Source organism: Bombina bombina, chromosome 3 (assembly GCF_027579735.1).
Source record: "Bombina bombina isolate aBomBom1 chromosome 3, aBomBom1.pri, whole genome shotgun sequence".
In the NCBI taxonomy this organism is placed as follows: Eukaryota; Metazoa; Chordata; class Amphibia; order Anura; family Bombinatoridae; genus Bombina; species Bombina bombina.
This window is the reverse complement of record NC_069501.1, coordinates 409719090-409739486: the sequence shown is the minus strand read 5'-3', so window position 1 is coordinate 409739486 and position 20397 is coordinate 409719090. Positions and strand designations below refer to the sequence as shown.

At 38.1% G+C, this 20397-nt stretch overlaps 1 protein-coding gene across 1 annotated transcript in view; it reads right to left on the bottom strand.

Annotated features, from left to right (window-relative positions):
• Positions 1-17603, bottom strand: part of EIF2D (eukaryotic translation initiation factor 2D) — a 247483-nt gene extending 229880 nt beyond the window's left edge. The window contains exons 1-2 of the mRNA XM_053706592.1: positions 17335-17603; positions 1702-1892 (exon numbers count right to left, since the gene is read on the bottom strand). Of these exons, the coding sequence (XP_053562567.1) occupies positions 1702-1892; positions 17335-17390 (247 nt within the window). The 5' untranslated portion in view covers positions 17391-17603. The remainder of the gene's footprint in view (positions 1-1701; positions 1893-17334) is intronic.
• Positions 17604-20397: the final 2794 nt, after the last annotated feature.

Below are 20397 nucleotides of genomic sequence, written 5' to 3'. Positions count from 1 at the left end.
AGGTGTCAAATGATCCTTACTCTGAGTATTACTGGCATCCAAGAATACAAGACTGCCATCCAAAGTAGGTTTAAAGAAAAAACAAACTAAAATCACTTTTTATGGGTTGCAACTACCAACCAAATCAGGTAAAAACAAATACACTGTATGCATCAATAGAGTGCAAACAAATCTTTGTTGTGGTTAAACACTTGGGGGACGATTTATCATGGCCAGAATGGGGCCAAATACATCCGTTTCCGCGCGAGCCTTCAGGCTCACTGGAAACAGGAGTTAAGAAGCAGCGGTCTTAAGACCGCTGCTCCTTAACTCGTACACCTCCTCTGAGGCGGCGGCAGCAATCCGCCTGATCGCAAACGATCGGGTTGATTAACACCCCTGCTAGTGGCCGATTGGCCGCAAATCTGCAGGGGGCGGCATTGCACAACCAGTTCACCAGAACTGCTTGTGCAATTATAAATGCCGATAGCGTATGCTGTCAGCATTTATCAATGTCTGGCGGACATGATCGTTACATCGTTGCAGACACATGATAAATCGGCCTCATAGTATGCGTTAAGGGCCATTATAGTGCAAATAAATCTTTTCTGTGGTTAAACAGGGTTGAAGTGAAGCTTGGGAGCTGCACAGAACTGCTGGTCTCAAATGGAAACAGTGGCTGTCAGAAGATTCTGCTGCGTGGCTGTTCAGGTCCAACAGTATTTTTGTGGCTCCCAAACTGTACTTTAACTATGTGTTTAACTAATTTGCACCTGTTAAAAACACATAGATTTGCAGAGTTGCTAGTGCTAAAATGACATACTCAAATTAAAGCATGCCTTGCCATTTTTACACTGCAATGGCCCTGTAGCAGCAGCTAAGGAAACACAATTTCAGGGCTAAGGTAGGTACGGATGGTCCTAAGGGTTTTATGAAACAGTCCAAAAAAAAATAAAATTTTATATATGAATTTTGGCCTGATTTAGAGGAGGGGTAAATGAGTTGTTATAGAAACGGATCGCTAGAGAAGCTTTGCAAACCATAAGGTGGTATGCTACGTAGTTCAGCTATATGGTTTCCTCTCATATATGCATATAGCCAAACAGAAGCCATTCTATCAGTCTGTACCTACATACTCCAAGAGGTGGATGCCATATTTGAGCAACTTTGGAGGAAAGAACCGGATGTGAGGTATTCTGTTACTACATACTCCAAAAGTTGGATGAAACTATAAAAGACATTCATCAGTATATCGGACACAACTGTACCGGAAACCTATTACCCCTTGCAGTGCGGCAACTTACCTCATCAGATTGAGGTAGATTCTGGTAAGGGGACACACATTATCAGAAAGTCATTAGTGGACTTATATTATTACTTATTTCACATTTTATGTGCTTTGCAGTTTTTCCTCTGTTTTATCTGATTTATGTATTTTTTATGTATTTTTTATTATTCTTCAAGCGCTGTTTTCCCTTGTGTACATTATATTATATATATATATATATATATATATATATATATATATATATATATATATATATATATACACACACACACATATATATATATATATATATATATATATATATATATATATATACACACACACTATATATATATATATATATATATATATATATATATATATAAATAAAAGCAGGAGTCTTATATGCTGAAAAATATGGCATTTTTAAATGACATTAATTTCCCACATCGAACCTGTTGGATAAAGATTCTTTTCCAGCTCGAATACAATTGGATTCCGGTTGTGTACATAGACTGTTACAGATTCTCCCTTATGTGCATAGACTTTAACAATGTTCAGCTCTTCTTTGGATGGCATTAGATCAGATAAGTTTTCTGTCGTGAGAGAAGGGTACGCAGCACTGACGTCTGCTCTCAGTTTCCTCCTAATTTAAACACAAAATTATAAAAAGGTATTTGAAATTAATACTCATGAAAACAGAAATCAAACATGTTAAAAAATGTTGCATGAAAAATACTAAGTTAATGCTGTTTAAAATGATATCATTTGTAAATCAGAAAATACATGTTTGTGCACAACTTATTCTGAAGAACATTAATATTAGAAGCAAATTGGAAAGGTTTTTTTTTTTTAATATGTATGCTCTATCTGAATCATAAAATAAAACAAAATGGGTTTAATGTCCTTTTAGTATTTTAGTCTCGTCTTGACTCTTCCTGAAAATGGACTCATAAAATTATTTCCAAAGAGTTCATCAAACCTTATGTTACAAGAAATGTAAAATTAGTTTAATGGGGGGGGATCACATGTACAATCTGTAACCACTAGTAACGTATATTACATGTGATGTTGCCAAATTAGACAGACATGGAAGCAAAACATTAAAGAAACCACAACATTTTATGATTCGGATAGAACATACAAGTTTAAAAAAAAATTCAATTTACTTATATTATCAAATTTGCTTCTACCCCAAGGCAGATCATGCTGTGATCCGAGATGTCATTGCAGAAACAATGGGACACATGAAGTAACTGTGCTGCGCATCAGGCTGCCCTCTACATTTTTACCTTATAATTATTAGATGTTGGACCAATAGCAAAGGAAACAAATTTATTCAAGAGACATTTTAAAAACTTTAAAAAAATGCATTTTCTTTTTTTCTCTGCAGCTAATTTGCAATGAGATTTAAAGCTGCTGCAATATATTATCAATCCAATCATATTGCAGCTGAGAGGGTGATTTAGTGCCTAATTTAAAATGAATATAAAATATGACCTGCAGAAAATTTCACTAAAAAATAAAACAAAATAATCTCATCGTAGAAAGTGAAAAAAAATTCTGCCACTGGGTTGCTTCATTCTCTTGTTATCCTTTGCTGAAGGAACAGCATTGCTCTACTGGCAGCTAGCTGAACACATCTAGTTAGCATGCATCAATCAGCAGCCAGCTCCCACTAGTGTAGGATATGTGCATATTCTTTTTCAACAAGAGATACCAAGAGAACGAAGCACATTTGAAAATAGAAGTGGATTTAAAAGTGTCTTAAAATGACATTCTCTGAGTCATGCAAGTTTAAAGGGACACTAAACCCAATTTTTTTCTTTAATGATTCAGATAGAACGTGCAATTTTAAGCAATTTCTAATTTACTCCTATTATCAACTTTTCTTCATTCTCTTGCTTTCTTTATTTAAAAAGCAGGAATGTAAAAAATAGAAGCTGGACCATTTTTTGTTCAGTACTTTGGTTATGCTTGCTTATTGGTGGCTAAATGTCAGCAACCAATAAGCAAGCACTATCCTTGGTGCTGAACCTAAAATGGGCCGGTGTTCTAAAATAAGTTGCATACCGCATAAGAATGCGTGACCTACGTCACTTCCGGTGACGTGAATCAGCTGCTGGCGTGTGTGGCGCTTACTGCGCAAGAGGCCCAACCTCCTCAAAACACAGGGGGTACCTACATAAGCCCAATCAGCATCCCCCTGTAACCCCATAAGCACCCTCCTACCCCCCCATCAGCACACCCTGTAACCACCATAAGCACCCCCTGTGTAACCGACATAAGCCCCATGACCACCCCCTGTATCCCCTATAAGCACCCCCTGTGTAACTTACGTAAGCCCCATCAGCACCCCCTGTAACCCCCATAAGCACCCCTCTAGAGCCCCCCCCCACCCGGGCACGGCAAGTCGGCGGCGCAAGATGGACCAATTTGCAAATTGAATGGAGGTGGGCAAATCAAAACGGACTACGGACTACGACCGATCAGCTATTATCTGATTGGTCCGCGTAGTCACTGTCTTAAAAACCAAGGCATGCACAATAAAGATTACGGGCCATAGAATTCTTCGACCCGTTGTTGTAAAATAAGTCACCTTAAACAGCTGTTTGGAGGAGGTTGGGCCTCTTGCACATGCGCAGTGAGCGCCACACACCTCCAACAACTGATTTCACGTCACCGGAAGTGATGTAGTACCCGCATTCTTATAGTATACAAACTTATTTTAGAACACCGGCTCCTAAGCTTTAAATTCTTGCTTTTTTTAAATATCGATAGCAAGAGAATGAAGACAAATTGATAATAGGAGTAAATTAGAAAGTTGTTTAAAATTGCATGCTCTATCTGAATCATGGAAGAAGAAAAAAATTGGATTTAGTATCTCTTAAATTTTTACGTTCCTATCCCTTTAACTGATTCAACACTTCAATAAAAAAAATGTTCTGTAATGCTCTTCAAAAAATTATTTTGCATGAGGGGATCTATTTGAACAAAACTATGAAGGTAAGCATACATTTTTTTTCAGCAAAAGTAAAACATGTATAAGATTGTTTTATTTGCTAAAATAAGACTTATTTTTTAAAGAAATATTCACAAGTAACAGTAATGCATTGCTTCCATATCCCTTTAACAGCACTTCTTTAAAAAGGGACATAAAACCAAATATTTTTCTTTCATGATTCAGATAGAGCATGCAATTTTAAAGGGACACTAAACCCACATTTTTTCTTTCATGATTCAGATAGAGCATGCAATTTTAACCCCTTAGTGACCGAGGACGTGCAGGGTACGTCTGAAAAAAAAAGGCAGTTAACGCCTGACGACGTACCCTGCACGTCCTCGGCTAAAGCGAGTGCTGGAAGCGATCAAGATCGCTTCCAGGCACTATTACAGTACTGCAGGGATGCCTCGATGTCTGGGCATCCCTGCAGTGCTGTTACGGAGTGCCGGGACCGGAGCGATCACTCCCCCTTGAGTGATCACTTCCGGTTTTGCTCCACGTGGAGCCCGGCAGTGCAGCAGAGCATCGGAAGCGATCGGACACGCTTCCGATGCTCTGCTAGTGTGCTAAGTGCCTCGGTGGGTCGAGGCACTTAGTTAGTATATAAATAAAATTAAAAATTTAAAAAAAAAAAATATTATATAATATTAAAAAGCCCCACATATAGCGCCCCCCCCCTCCCCCATGAGGCTTCCAAAATGGCGATGCCCGGTGCATCATGGGGCATCTGGGGGTGTCCCTAGCCTGTCTCACCATAGGGGCAAGCTAGGGTCACCCAATCTGAGCCTTCTTAGAAAAAAAAAAAATAATAATAAAATACCCCATTTGTCTGATCATGTCAATATTTGTAAATATTGACTCTGATCAGTGTGGATCTCCCTCCCTCTCCTCACTTGCCATTTTGTTGGAGAAAGAGAGAGACCTGTATTTTAGCAGAGAGAGATTTATTTCTTTTATTTGTTAAAAAATTTAAAATCCAAAGGCTCTTTTCAGAGCCATTAACCCCTAGCTTGCCAGTGATCACTATAAATCACTGGCAGTAGCACAGCTGCACTTTTTTTTGCTGTCTGTGCATTTTTTTAGGGGTTAATTTTTGTTGTTGTATTTTTTTTTTAAAAACTCAAAGGCTCCTTTCAGAGCCATTTAGCTAATTTAATTTAATTTAAAGACTATTTAACCCCTAGCTTGCCAGTGATCGCTATACATCACTGGCATTAGCATAGCTGTAATTTTTTGCTGTCTGTGCATTTTTTAGGGGTTAATTTTTGTTGTTGTAATTTTTTAAAAACCTAAACGCTCCTTTCAGAGCCATTTAGCTAATTTAATTTAATTTAAATAGTATTTAACCCCTAGCTTGCCAGTGATCGCTATACATCACTGGCATTAGCATAGCTGTACATTTTTGCTGTCTGTGAATTTTTTTAGGGGTTAATTTGTGTTGTTGTAAATTAATACTCATGAAAACAGAAATCAAACATGTTAAAAAATGTTGCATGAAAAATACTAAGTTAATGCTGTTTAAAATGATATCATTTGTAAATCAGAAAATACATGTTTGTGCACAACTTATTCTGAAGAACATTAATATTAGAAGCAAATTGGAAAGGTTTTTTTTTTTTAATATGTATGCTCTATCTGAATCATAAAATAAAACAAAATGGGTTTAATGTCCTTTTAGTATTTTAGTCTCGTCTTGACTCTTCCTGAAAATGGACTCATAAAATTATTTCCAAAGAGTTCATCAAACCTTATGTTACAAGAAATGTAAAATTAGTTTAATGGGGGGGGATCACATGTACAATCTGTAACCACTAGTAACGTATATTACATGTGATGTTGCCAAATTAGACAGACATGGAAGCAAAACATTAAAGAAACCACAACATTTTATGATTCGGATAGAACATACAAGTTTAAAAAAAAATTCAATTTACTTATATTATCAAATTTGCTTCTACCCCAAGGCAGATCATGCTGTGATCCGAGATGTCATTGCAGAAACAATGGGACACATGAAGTAACTGTGCTGCGCATCAGGCTGCCCTCTACATTTTTACCTTATAATTATTAGATGTTGGACCAATAGCAAAGGAAACAAATTTATTCAAGAGACATTTTAAAAACTTTAAAAAAATGCATTTTCTTTTTTTCTCTGCAGCTAATTTGCAATGAGATTTAAAGCTGCTGCAATATATTATCAATCCAATCATATTGCAGCTGAGAGGGTGATTTAGTGCCTAATTTAAAATGAATATAAAATATGACCTGCAGAAAATTTCACTAAAAAATAAAACAAAATAATCTCATCGTAGAAAGTGAAAAAAAATTCTGCCACTGGGTTGCTTCATTCTCTTGTTATCCTTTGCTGAAGGAACAGCATTGCTCTACTGGCAGCTAGCTGAACACATCTAGTTAGCATGCATCAATCAGCAGCCAGCTCCCACTAGTGTAGGATATGTGCATATTCTTTTTCAACAAGAGATACCAAGAGAACGAAGCACATTTGAAAATAGAAGTGGATTTAAAAGTGTCTTAAAATGACATTCTCTGAGTCATGCAAGTTTAAAGGGACACTAAACCCAATTTTTTTCTTTAATGATTCAGATAGAACGTGCAATTTTAAGCAATTTCTAATTTACTCCTATTATCAACTTTTCTTCATTCTCTTGCTTTCTTTATTTAAAAAGCAGGAATGTAAAAAATAGAAGCTGGACCATTTTTTGTTCAGTACTTTGGTTATGCTTGCTTATTGGTGGCTAAATGTCAGCAACCAATAAGCAAGCACTATCCTTGGTGCTGAACCTAAAATGGGCCGGTGTTCTAAAATAAGTTGCATACCGCATAAGAATGCGTGACCTACGTCACTTCCGGTGACGTGAATCAGCTGCTGGCGTGTGTGGCGCTTACTGCGCAAGAGGCCCAACCTCCTCAAAACACAGGGGGTACCTACATAAGCCCAATCAGCATCCCCCTGTAACCCCATAAGCACCCTCCTACCCCCCCATCAGCACACCCTGTAACCACCATAAGCACCCCCTGTGTAACCGACATAAGCCCCATGACCACCCCCTGTATCCCCTATAAGCACCCCCTGTGTAACTTACGTAAGCCCCATCAGCACCCCCTGTAACCCCCATAAGCACCCCTCTAGAGCCCCCCCCCACCCGGGCACGGCAAGTCGGCGGCGCAAGATGGACCAATTTGCAAATTGAATGGAGGTGGGCAAATCAAAACGGACTACGGACTACGACCGATCAGCTATTATCTGATTGGTCCGCGTAGTCACTGTCTTAAAAACCAAGGCATGCACAATAAAGATTACGGGCCATAGAATTCTTCGACCCGTTGTTGTAAAATAAGTCACCTTAAACAGCTGTTTGGAGGAGGTTGGGCCTCTTGCACATGCGCAGTGAGCGCCACACACCTCCAACAACTGATTTCACGTCACCGGAAGTGATGTAGTACCCGCATTCTTATAGTATACAAACTTATTTTAGAACACCGGTTCCTAAGCTTTAAATTCTTGCTTTTTTTAAATATCGATAGCAAGAGAATGAAGACAAATTGATAATAGGAGTAAATTAGAAAGTTGTTTAAAATTGCATGCTCTATCTGAATCATGGAAGAAGAAAAAAATTGGATTTAGTATCTCTTAAATTTTTACGTTCCTATCCCTTTAACTGATTCAACACTTCAATAAAAAAAATGTTCTGTAATGCTCTTCAAAAAATTATTTTGCATGAGGGGATCTATTTGAACAAAACTATGAAGGTAAGCATACATTTTTTTTCAGCAAAAGTAAAACATGTATAAGATTGTTTTATTTGCTAAAATAAGACTTATTTTTTAAAGAAATATTCACAAGTAACAGTAATGCATTGCTTCCATATCCCTTTAACAGCACTTCTTTAAAAAGGGACATAAAACCAAATATTTTTCTTTCATGATTCAGATAGAGCATGCAATTTTAAAGGGACACTAAACCCACATTTTTTCTTTCATGATTCAGATAGAGCATGCAATTTTAACCCCTTAGTGACCGAGGACGTGCAGGGTACGTCTGAAAAAAAAAGGCAGTTAACGCCTGACGACGTACCCTGCACGTCCTCGGCTAAAGTGAGTGCTGGAAGCGATCAAGATCGCTTCCAGGCACTATTACAGTACTGCAGGGATGCCTCGATGTCTGGGCATCCCTGCAGTGCTGTTACGGAGTGCCGGGACCGGAGCGATCACTCCCCCTTGAGTGATCACTTCCGGTTTTGCTCCACGTGGAGCCCGGCAGTGCAGCAGAGCATCGGAAGCGATCGGACACGCTTCCGATGCTCTGCTAGTGTGCTAAGTGCCTCGGTGGGTCGAGGCACTTAGTTAGTATATAAATAAAATTAAAAATTTAAAAAAAAAAAATATTATATAATATTAAAAAGCCCCACATATAGCGCCCCCCCCCTCCCCCATGAGGCTTCCAAAATGGCGATGCCCGGTGCATCATGGGGCATCTGGGGGTGTCCCTAGCCTGTCTCACCATAGGGGCAAGCTAGGGTCACCCAATCTGAGCCTTCTTAGAAAAAAAAAAAATAATAATAAAATACCCCATTTGTCTGATCATGTCAATATTTGTAAATATTGACTCTGATCAGTGTGGATCTCCCTCCCTCTCCTCACTTGCCATTTTGTTGGAGAAAGAGAGAGACCTGTATTTTAGCAGAGAGAGATTTATTTCTTTTATTTGTTAAAAAATTTAAAATCCAAAGGCTCTTTTCAGAGCCATTAACCCCTAGCTTGCCAGTGATCACTATAAATCACTGGCAGTAGCACAGCTGCACTTTTTTTTGCTGTCTGTGCATTTTTTTAGGGGTTAATTTTTGTTGTTGTATTTTTTTTTTAAAAACTCAAAGGCTCCTTTCAGAGCCATTTAGCTAATTTAATTTAATTTAAAGACTATTTAACCCCTAGCTTGCCAGTGATCGCTATACATCACTGGCATTAGCATAGCTGTAATTTTTTGCTGTCTGTGCATTTTTTAGGGGTTAATTTTTGTTGTTGTAATTTTTTAAAAACCTAAACGCTCCTTTCAGAGCCATTTAGCTAATTTAATTTAATTTAAATAGTATTTAACCCCTAGCTTGCCAGTGATCGCTATACATCACTGGCATTAGCATAGCTGTACATTTTTGCTGTCTGTGAATTTTTTTAGGGGTTAATTTGTGTTGTTGTAATTTTTTAAAAAACCAAAGGCTCCTTTCAGAGCCATTTAGCTAATTTAATTTAATTTAAAGAGTATTTAACCCCTAGCTTGCCAGTGATCGCTATAAATCACTGGCATTAGCATAGCTCTACATTTTTGCTGTCTGTGCATTTTTTTAGGGGTTAATTTTTGTTGTTGTAATTTTTTAAAAACCTAAACGCTCCTTTCAGAGCCATTTAGCTAATTTAATTTGATTTAAAGAGTATTTAACCCCTAGCTTGCCAGTGATCGCTATAAATCACTGGCATTAGCATAGCTGTACTTTTTTAAAAAAGAACCCAAAGGCCATTTAGTTAATTTAATTTAAAGAGTATTTAACCCCTAGCTTGCCAGTGATCGCTATAAATCACTGGCATTAGCATAGCTGTACTTTTTTTAAAAAAAACCCAAAGGCCATTTAGTTAATTTAATTTAAAGAGTATTTAACCCCTAGCTTGCCAGTGATCGCTATAAATCACTGGCATTACCATAGCTGTACTTTTTTTAAAAAAAACCCAAAGGCCATTTAGTTAATTAATTAATTTTGGTTTTCTGTGACAGATACAAAAATGTCACAGAAAAGATATAGTGTTGAGGAGGCGTATGCCATCCTTGCGTCAGAGTCAGATGCCTCTATGTCTGACTCAGACCCCAATTTTGACTCTGCCATATGCTCAGATACATCATTAGATGCAGTCTCAACTGATAGTGATGTATCTGTGGCTGCTAGCCCCCCTGCCAGCCCCCCTGCTAGCCCCCCTGCCAGCCCCCCTGCTAGAAGGAGGCGTGTTGCTGCCATTGCCGCTGAAGAGTGGGTAACGCCTCATCTCCAGAGGCCAGATATCCCACCCTTCACAGCAAATGCTGGCATAAATATAGATGTGGCAGGTTTTAGCCCCCAACAGTTTCTGGAGGTGTTTCTGGGTGATGATGTATTGGGGAACATTGTCGCCCAAACTAATTTATATGCCCATCAGTACCGTGCTGCAAAGCCTGAAACATATTTGGCAAAGCAGCAATGGGCCCCCATCAATGTGCCAGAATTTAAAAAATTCTGGGCATTGACTATGCTGATGGGCATCATAAAGAAACCCTCCGTTCGCTCCTACTGGAGCAGTAGCCCCATCTGCTCTACCCCCATTTTCTCCCAGAGTATGTCGAGGCAGAGATATGAAATGATTCTTCATTTCATGCACTTCAGCGACAACAGCCTGTGCCCCCCTAGGGAGCATCCCCAATTTGACAGGCTGTATAAAATCCGCCCCCTGATTACCCACTTTTCTGCCAGGTTTGCAGAGGCTTATACACCTGGAAGGAATATATGCGTTGATGAATCCCTGATGAAGTATAAGGGAAGGCTGGGATTCAAGCAGTATATTCCTTCCAAGCACTCCAGGTATGGGGTAAAGGTGTATAAGCTCTGTGAGAGCGAGACTGGGTATACTCAGGCCTTCCGGGTGTATGAGGGAAAGGATAGCCACCTTGACCCTCCAGGTTGCCCAGAACATATGGGAACCACTGGCAAGATTGTCTGGGACCTGATATTACCCCTAATGAACAAAGGGTATCACTTGTACTTAGACAATTTTTATACAAGTGTCCTTTTGTTCAAGCTACTGTATTGCTTTGATACAGTAGCTTGCGGTACTATTAAAAAGAACCGCAAAGGTTTCCCAGGACAACTTGTACGCACCCGGCTACGAAGGGGGGAGACCTCTGCTCTGCGCCAAGAGGAGCTGTTGGCACTGAAGTACAGAGACAAGAAGGATGTATACCTTCTTACCACCATCCACACAGAGAGGACGGTGGCGGTCTCTGTACGTGGCAGAGCTGAGATCATAAGGAAGCCAGTGTGCATCAAATCTTATAACCGGCATATGGGTGGGGTTGATCTGGCAGATCAGCTGCTGCAGCCCTACCTAATTATGCGGAAGACAAGGGCCTGGTACAAAAAGGTTGCAATTTACCTAATGCAGATTGCAACCCACAACGCTTTTTTGTTGTTCAAAAAAGCAAACCCCGGAATGAAACTGACTTTTTTACAATTTCAGCTCCAGATCATTTCGGGGATTTTGTACCATGATGCACCTGCTCCCCGGGCGGTGATGGGAGAGAGCAGAGTTGGGGCTACTCATTTTATTTTTAAAATCCCCCCTACTGCCGCAAAGCAGAGACCACAAAAAAAATGCAGAGTCTGTACCAAGAGGGGGCAGAGAAGGGACACTGTATATCACTGTCCTGATTGCCCTGGACAGCCTGGACTCTGCATTGGGGACTGCTTCAAGCGGTACCATACAATGGTCAATTTTTAAAAAATAAATAAATTTGCTGTTATTTTTTTTTTGTTATGTTTACTGTTAAATTTTTTGTTATTTTTTTACTTTTAATATGCCAGATTTTTACATTTCACTAATATATTTTTTTTTCTAAAATGGGGCTGTTCTTTTTTTTTTTTTTTACAAAAACCCCTGTCAAACCTATGCATGGGGACATAGGTGTACTCAGGGTGCCTAGCAGAAAACAACCTGTAGTATTTTTTTTGCACTAACTTACAACAGTCTCTCCTAAATCATAGTCAAAAAGCAATGTGTGTGTAAAAATGAAAATTGAAAAAATGCCACCATACACTTTCTCCAATTTTTTTAGCTAAAACAGTTACTTCAAATGCATCAAAGCACACCATATACAATACCTTGGGGTGTCAACATTTCAAAAATATGCACATTCATGGCAATAAATAAAAGTGGGGTTTACAATAGGCCCCAAACTAAAGATAGGCCTATCAGAAGAAATACTCTCACTTAATAACTAAAATCACAAGTCATAAAATTGTAACATAACCTTCCCAAAATCCTGGCAAACCTATGCATGGGGGGCATAGGTGTACTCAGGGTGCCTAGCAGAAAACAACCTGAAGTATTTTTTTGCACTAACTTACAACAGTCTCTCCTAAATCATAGTCAAAAAGCAATGTGTGTGTAAAAATGAAAATTGAAAAAATGCCACCATACACTTTCTCCAATTTTTTTAGCTAAAACAGTTACTTCAAATGCATCAAAGCACACCATATACAATACCTTGGGGTGTCAACATTTCAAAAATATGCACATTCATGGAAACAAATAAATTGGGGTATGTTAAAATACCCCCAAAAAGACAATAGGCAAAGAAAATATGTTAAATGTGAAAAAAAAATCACAAACGCATGTTGGACATTTGGCATTACACCCCCCGAACAAGCCAAGAAACTTATGCATAGGTGGTATCACTGTACTCAGGAGATGTTGGTGAACACATATTGGGGTCTTCTTTGGCAGTAACACATAACAGGAGCTGAGAATTCATGTCTAAAGTACAATGTGTGTGAAAAATAACACACAAAAAATGACTGCCTAATAGTTTGACAAAGAATTAGTGCATGGAAAGTGTTAAAATACCAGCATTTGAAATACCCTAGGGTGTCTACTTTTCAAAAATATATGGTTTGATGGGGGTAAATTACATTGGCCGGCTTCAGAAATGTCCTACATAGGACATGGGTGCATGGGATGTGAAAATTCCAAGTTGAAAAACTGGAATGCGCCCCCTAAAAATAAGGCCTTTTAGCCCCCAGAGAACCCAACACACCTATACATGGGTGGTATCACTGTACTCAGGAGATGTTGTTGAATACATATTGAGGTTTTTTTTGGCAGTAACACATAACAGGGACTGAGAATATATGCCTAAAGTACAATGTGTGTGAAAAATAATGCAAAAAAATGACTACCTAAAAGTTTGACAAAGACTAGTGGTTGAATTAGTGCATGGAAAGTGTTAAAATACCAGCATTTGAAATACCCTAGGGTGTCTACTTTTCAAAAATATATGGTTTGATGGGGGTAATTTACATTGGCCGGCTTCAGAAATGTCCCAAATAGGACATGGGTGCATGATGACAGATGTGAAAATTCCAAGTTGAAAAACTGGAATGCGCCCCCTAAAATTAAGGCCTTTTAGCCCCCAGAGAACCCGACACACCTATACATGGGGGGTATCACTGTACTCAGGAGATGTTGTTGAATACATATTGAGGTTTTTTTTGGCAGTAACACATAACAGGGACTGAGAATATATGCCTAAAGTACAATGTGTGTGAAAAATAATGCAAAAAAATGACTACCTAAAAGTTTGACAAAGACTAGTGGTTGAATTAGTGCATGGAAAGTGTTAAAATACCAGCATTTGAAATACCCTAGGGTGTCTACTTTTCAAAAATATATGGTTTGATGGGGGTAATTTACATTGGCCGGCTTCAGAAATGTCCCAAATAGGACATGGGTGCATGATGACAGATGTGAAAATTCCAAGTTGAAAAACTGGAATGCGCCCCCTAAAATTAAGGCCTTTTAGCCCACAGAGAACCCGACACACCTATACATGGGGGGTATCACTGTACTCAGGAGATGTTGTTGAATACATATTGAGGTTTTTTTTGGCAGTAACACATAACAGGGACTGAGAATATATGCCTAAAGTACAATGTGTGTGAAAAATAATGCAAAAAAATGACTACCTAAAAGTTTGACAAAGACTAGTGGTTGAATTAGTGCATGGAAAGTGTTAAAATACCAGCATTTGAAATACCCTAGGGTGTCTACTTTTCAAAAATATATGGTTTGATGGGGGTAATTTACATTGGCCGGCTTCAGAAATGTCCCAAATAGGACATGGGTGCATGATGACAGATGTGAAAATTCCAAGTTGAAAAACTGGAATGCGCCCCCTAAAATTAAGGCCTTTTAGCCCCCAGAGAACCCGACACACCTATACATGGGGGGTATCACTGTACTCAGGAGATGTTGTTGAATACATATTGAGGTTTTTTTTGGCAGTAACACATAACAGGGACTGAGAATATATGCCTAAAGTACAATGTGTGTGAAAAATAATGCAAAAAAATGACTACCTAAAAGTTTGACAAAGACTAGTGGTTGAATTAGTGCATGGAAAGTGTTAAAATACCAGCATTTGAAATACCCTAGGATGTCTACTTTTCAAAAATATATGGTTTGATGGGGGTAATTTACATTGGCCGGCTTCAGAAATGTCCCAAATAGGACATGGGTGCATGATGACAGATATGAAAATTCCAAGTTGAAAAACTGGAATGCGCCCCCTAAAATTAAGGCCTTTTAGCCCCCAGAGAACCCGACACACCTATACATGGGGGGTATCACTGTACTCAGAAGTTGTTGTTGAACACATATTGAGGTGTTTTTGCTCAGTAACATATAACAGGAACTGAGAATCCATGCCTAAAGTACAATGCGTGTGAAAAATAACACACCAAAATGACTACCCAAAAGTTTGACAAAGACTGGTGGTTGAATTAGTGCATGCAAAGTGTTAAAATACCAGCATTTGAAATACCCTAGGGTGTCTACTTTTTAAAAATATATGGTTTGATGGGGGTAATTTGCATTGTCCGGCTTCAGAAATGTCCCAAATAGGACATGGGTGCATGACGACAGATGTGAAAATTCCAAATTAAAAAACTGGAATGCGCCCCCTAAAAATAAGGCCTTTTAGCCCCCAGAGAACCCAACAGACCTATACATGGGTGGTATCACTGTACTCAGGAGATGCTGCTGAAGACATATTGGGGTGTTATTTGGCAGTAACCCTTAACGTTCTCAGTAAATGTATTCTTGAATTGCTATTTTGTCAAAAAATCACCATTTTTTTATTTTTTTTTCAAACTTTGGCATAGATTGGTGGTAAAATAGTTGCATGGAAAGAGTCAAAATACTCCATGTTTAATACCTTAGGTTGTGTTCTTTTAAAAAATATATATGTGAGGGGTTAATCAGGGATTCCTGACAGATATCAGTGTTCCAATGTAACTATCGCTAATTTTTTAAAAAATTTTTTGGAAATAGCAAAGTGCTACTTGTACTTATTGCCCTATAACTTGCAAAAAAAGCAAAGAACATGTAAACATTGAGTATTTCTAAACTCAGGACAAAATTTAGAAACTATTTAGCATGGGAGTTTTTTGGTAGTTGTTGAAGTGTAGGAGATTTTGAGGGTCAAAGTTAAAAAAGTGTGTTTTTTTCAATTTTTTCCTCATATTTTATAAATTTTTTATAGTAAATTATAAGATATGATGAAAATAATGGTATCTTTAGAAAGTCCATTTAATGGCGAGAAAAACGGTATATAATATGTGTGGGTACAGTAAATGAGTAAGAGGAAAATTACAGCTAAACACAAACACCGCAGAAATGTAAAAATAGCCTTGGTCCCAAACGGACAGAAAATGGAAAAGTGCTGCGGTCATTAAGGGGTTAAGCAACTTTCTAATTTACCCCTATTATCAATTTTTCTTCGTTCTCTTGCTATCTTTATTTGAAAAAGAAGGCATCTAAGCTAAGGAGACAGACAATTTTTGGTTCAGACCACTAGACAGCACTTGTTTATTGGTGATTGCATTTAGCCACCAATCAGCAAGCACAACCCAGGTTGTGAACCAAAAATGGTTATAAACTTACATTCTTGCTTTTCAAATAAAGATAGCAAGAGAATGAAGAAAAAGTGATAATAGGAGTAAATTAGAAAGTTGCATACTCTATCTGAATCATGAAAGAAAAAAAATTGGGTTCAGTGTCCCATTAAGCAACTTTCTAATTTACTCCTATTATCACTTTTTTCTCCGTTCTCTTGGTATCTTTATTTCAAAAGCAGGAATCTAAACTTAGGAGCCGGGTCATTTTTGGTTCAGCACCTGGTTAGCGCATGCTGATTGGTGGCTAAATATCCCTTTAATTTGAGAGGAAGAGTCCCTTATTATGAGCAAGTATCCTTACATGTCTCGCATGTAAGGGATGCTATCTTTTAATACAAGGTCACAGAATGACAATTTACTTATGTTTCATTTTTTTATTAGTCAATGAGAAAAGACATAGTGAGGCCATATTAGTATATTGGGAACACAAATAAATAAAGAGCCTAACTTCAGAAATATGTTTCATGAAACCTAAAGTTTTTCTTTCATAATTCTGATAGAGCATACAGTTTAACAACTTTTCAATTTACTTTTATTATGAAATTTGCTTAATTCTCTTGGCGTCCTTTGATGAAGCAGCAGCAATGCACTACTGGGAGCTAGCTGAGGACATCGGATGAGCCAATGATAACCACCAGTCAGCAGCTAGCTCCCAGTAGTGCACTGCTGCTCCTGAGCCTACCTATGTATACTTTTTACCATAGGATACCAAAAGAACAAGGCTAATTAGATTATAGAAGTAAGCTGAAAATTATATATATACACATACACACATATACATACAATAGGATAGATACATTATTTTTTTTTCTTCTGTACTTGGGGATTAGACTAGGTACACAAAAGAGTTTTAGAATGGTGCCTAATCTTTATTTTTTATTTATTTTTTTACACATATTAAAAGTTCTGTGTTTACATCATTCACAGCTGCAATACACTGCATACATAATGTCTCTGAACTAAAACTATATTAGGATAAACATCACTATACACATAGTAGTGTATATACTATATATATATATATATATATATATATATATATATATATATATATATATATATATATATATAGCTGTCAGGGATTGTGGGCAGATACATAAATACAGTCTAGCGCTCGATGGTTTTTAGAATGACTGTTTCACACAAAAATAGCCGATACTTTACACAGAGAATATAAACATTAAAAAGCAACGCTACAATTTTGTGTAACCACAGATCATAAACAAAGAATGGTTGACAGAAGCAAAAAAAAAATCAATAAGCACAGCACTAACAAGGGAGCTTCGCATATATTACGTGTTTACATTCCATACCTGTCTGAGCCCTTGATGGCTGTATTCGACCTGACCTTAAAGAGCTTGGAAAACATGATTTCGTACAACAGGGCAGTCTACAGAGGATCTACAAGAGAAAGGGCTCAGCTCAGCATACAGCATGAATCATTCCCTGGAGGCTGCCATATTTTGTCCGTCCCTCAATACAGTCCCTCTGGAAACAACGGCTCAGCTGCAGCGCAGACATTTCTTTCCATCGTTGTAATATTCTTTTTGTGATCAGCACAGTAGGACACCACATGCATAGCGTGAATGTGTAAACGATCTGCCTGTCCTCTTGCTATTATAGTTATCTCGATAATGCTTTTGTAAAGGGCATTTCGCTTGCTAAATAAACGATTCCTTCTACAATCCCAAGAATACATGTTCTGATGAGAAACAATGAAATCAAAATAATTATGCAGTTCATAATTAAAGACAGTGGTGTACTTAGCTTTCCTACAGCCTAAGTACCTGGGAAATCTGCTGCTACTCCACTCCAAAAAATGTAGTCCATATTTGCCTCATTATGGGGTAGATTACAAGTGGTGTGCTAACTGTTGCGCGCAACGCAAGCGATTTCGATGTTCCTAAATAATCCATAGGAAAAAAATAAAAAAATCAAATATATATATTAACAGTATCTATAATAATTTTAACCCCTTAAAGACCAGTGACGTACTGAGACCGCAATATTTCCGATGACCAGAAGGGAGGAGGGAGGATATAATAGTGTGGTCCTGCCGCTATTAGAAACAAGAAAACCCATAACAACCGGCAACGTACATGGTACATTGCGGTCATTAAGGGGTTAATAATATATATATTTGTAATATTTTAAATTTAATACTTCAATAACACAAAGTAAGATTAGTAATTATTTATGTATGCTAACCCGACACTGCGTTAGGCCTAAAGCACAAACCCGATGCACGTTACAAATATTTTACAATCCTATGTTCTTCACACAGATTTTTTTAAAATTATTATTAACCCTTTCACCCAGATGTATATATACCTCTTGCAGTTCTTTGCCTATAGTACTGCAAGACGTATATATATATATATATATATATATATTTATATCTTCACTTCAGGAAGCTCTACGTTCTCTTAGTATCTTTATTTGAAAAAAGCAGGAATGTAAGCTTTGGAGCCGGCCCAGTTTTGGTTCAGCACTTGGGTAGTTCTTGCTGATTGGTAGCTACATTTAGCCACCAATCAACAAGCGCTACCCAGGTGCTGAACTAAAAATGGGCCGGCTCCTAATCTTACATTCCTGCTTTTAAAATAAAGATTCCTAGAGAACGAAGATAATTTGATAATAGGAGTAAATTAGAATGTTGCTTAAAATTGCATACTGTAGCTAAATCATTGAAGAAAAAATGTAGGTTTCAAATCCCTTTAATAATAAAAATTACATTTTCTATGTGTAGAACATTAGTATGTAAAATATGTGTATCGTGTTTTGCATTTTTCACTTTAGATCTAATGTGATGTTGGGTTAGCGCCAATGTTCCCTCTAATTTCTTTTAGATCTGTGCGTTGCTGCTACTGCTCTGAGCAGAATTTTTTTATACGACCTGGCGACTGGGCAGCACACACACATATATATATATATATATATAAATATATATTTTATATATACAATATATATATATTATATATATTATATTTATATATATCATAAATATCTCAAAGCACCCCTAGCCGTAGGACTCTGCCGCTCTCTACTCTCCCTTATGACTTCTCTCACTCCTGTCTCTTAGCCCCAGATATCTCAGCCGCTCATGCTTTTCCCACATACCTCCAGTTCCTGATACTCTCTGCTCAGTGTCTCACGCTATCTCAGACACCGATCCGGTGGAGCATTATGGACAGCGTAATTTATAAAGTGAGGGGAAATTACTTGAGGTGCGTGAGTAGCTGGTGAATTTCATACAGAGCAGTAACTTTTAGAGGCGGCGGCGGCATAACTGGATCTCCTGAGCACACACTCTGTGGTAAGCAAAGTAACCCAGTGTTCTATCCCCTTTTCATACCCTTTCAGATTTTTATTTCGCTGAGGAGGCCCTCTGCTACATGTTTTGCTGCCACTGCCTCTAAAACGTACTGTTCTATATGAAATTCAGCACGCTATCCGCTCCAACTCCCTCACTGTCCTGTCAAAATTCTGGGGGGGCTATAGCAGCTATGAGCAGAATGTGTAAAATCCTAATGCAGAGGGAGCCTATTGTTAGTACAGGATGCAGGTCTATCTATCCTCAAAAGCATTATACAGAGAGCAGCATGAATATTATTTATTATTTCTTACTACTGAGTTAACTTTGGGGGGGGGGGCGAAAAATCTGCACCAGGTCCCTATGTTGAGTAGGTCCACTATTGTCACACCTTTCCCTTGTGCTAGTATGTAAATGACAAGAACCAACTTCACTTTCCACAAAATAAGCTGCAGTTACTTCAGCAATCCAGTAGGAGTCAGTGAGTGTTGCATGTCCCAGCAGGAAGTGGTAGTTCATTTGCTCTGTGTCTTTTTGTGGATGGCTCGTGGCTGGCATGAAGCAGGTGGAGGAGGGTAGAATGGGTCTTGTTTACTGGGAACTTCCACTTGCTTTTACTTACTAGCAGGGTGACAGATCTGGGGCAGTCCCTAGTGCTCTGGTGATCTTCATAGTGGTGATCATGCCTGCTGCTGCTTTACAGGGAATATTTGTGCAGTGTGTGCAGAGCTGGGGTAGCTCTATATATGTTATAGCATGGGTTTACAAATTGCATAGCCACAGTTCATAATACTCCTGGTTACTAAATGTATAATGTGTTATATATGTAAAATTGTTATCTGACTCATAACGTTGTGTATGTAGTTCCTCAATATTCTAACCACATTCCTACATGTCATATGTCATTCAGAGCAGGAAGTATGTCAATCTTTGTACAAAATTATAAATTTGAGTAAAAGAGGTAAACTAAGTATTTGTTAATATCTCAGTATCCTTTAACCCCTTCACCCAAAACGACGTATATGTACGTTGTGAGGTACTTTGGCTATCGTACCGCACAACG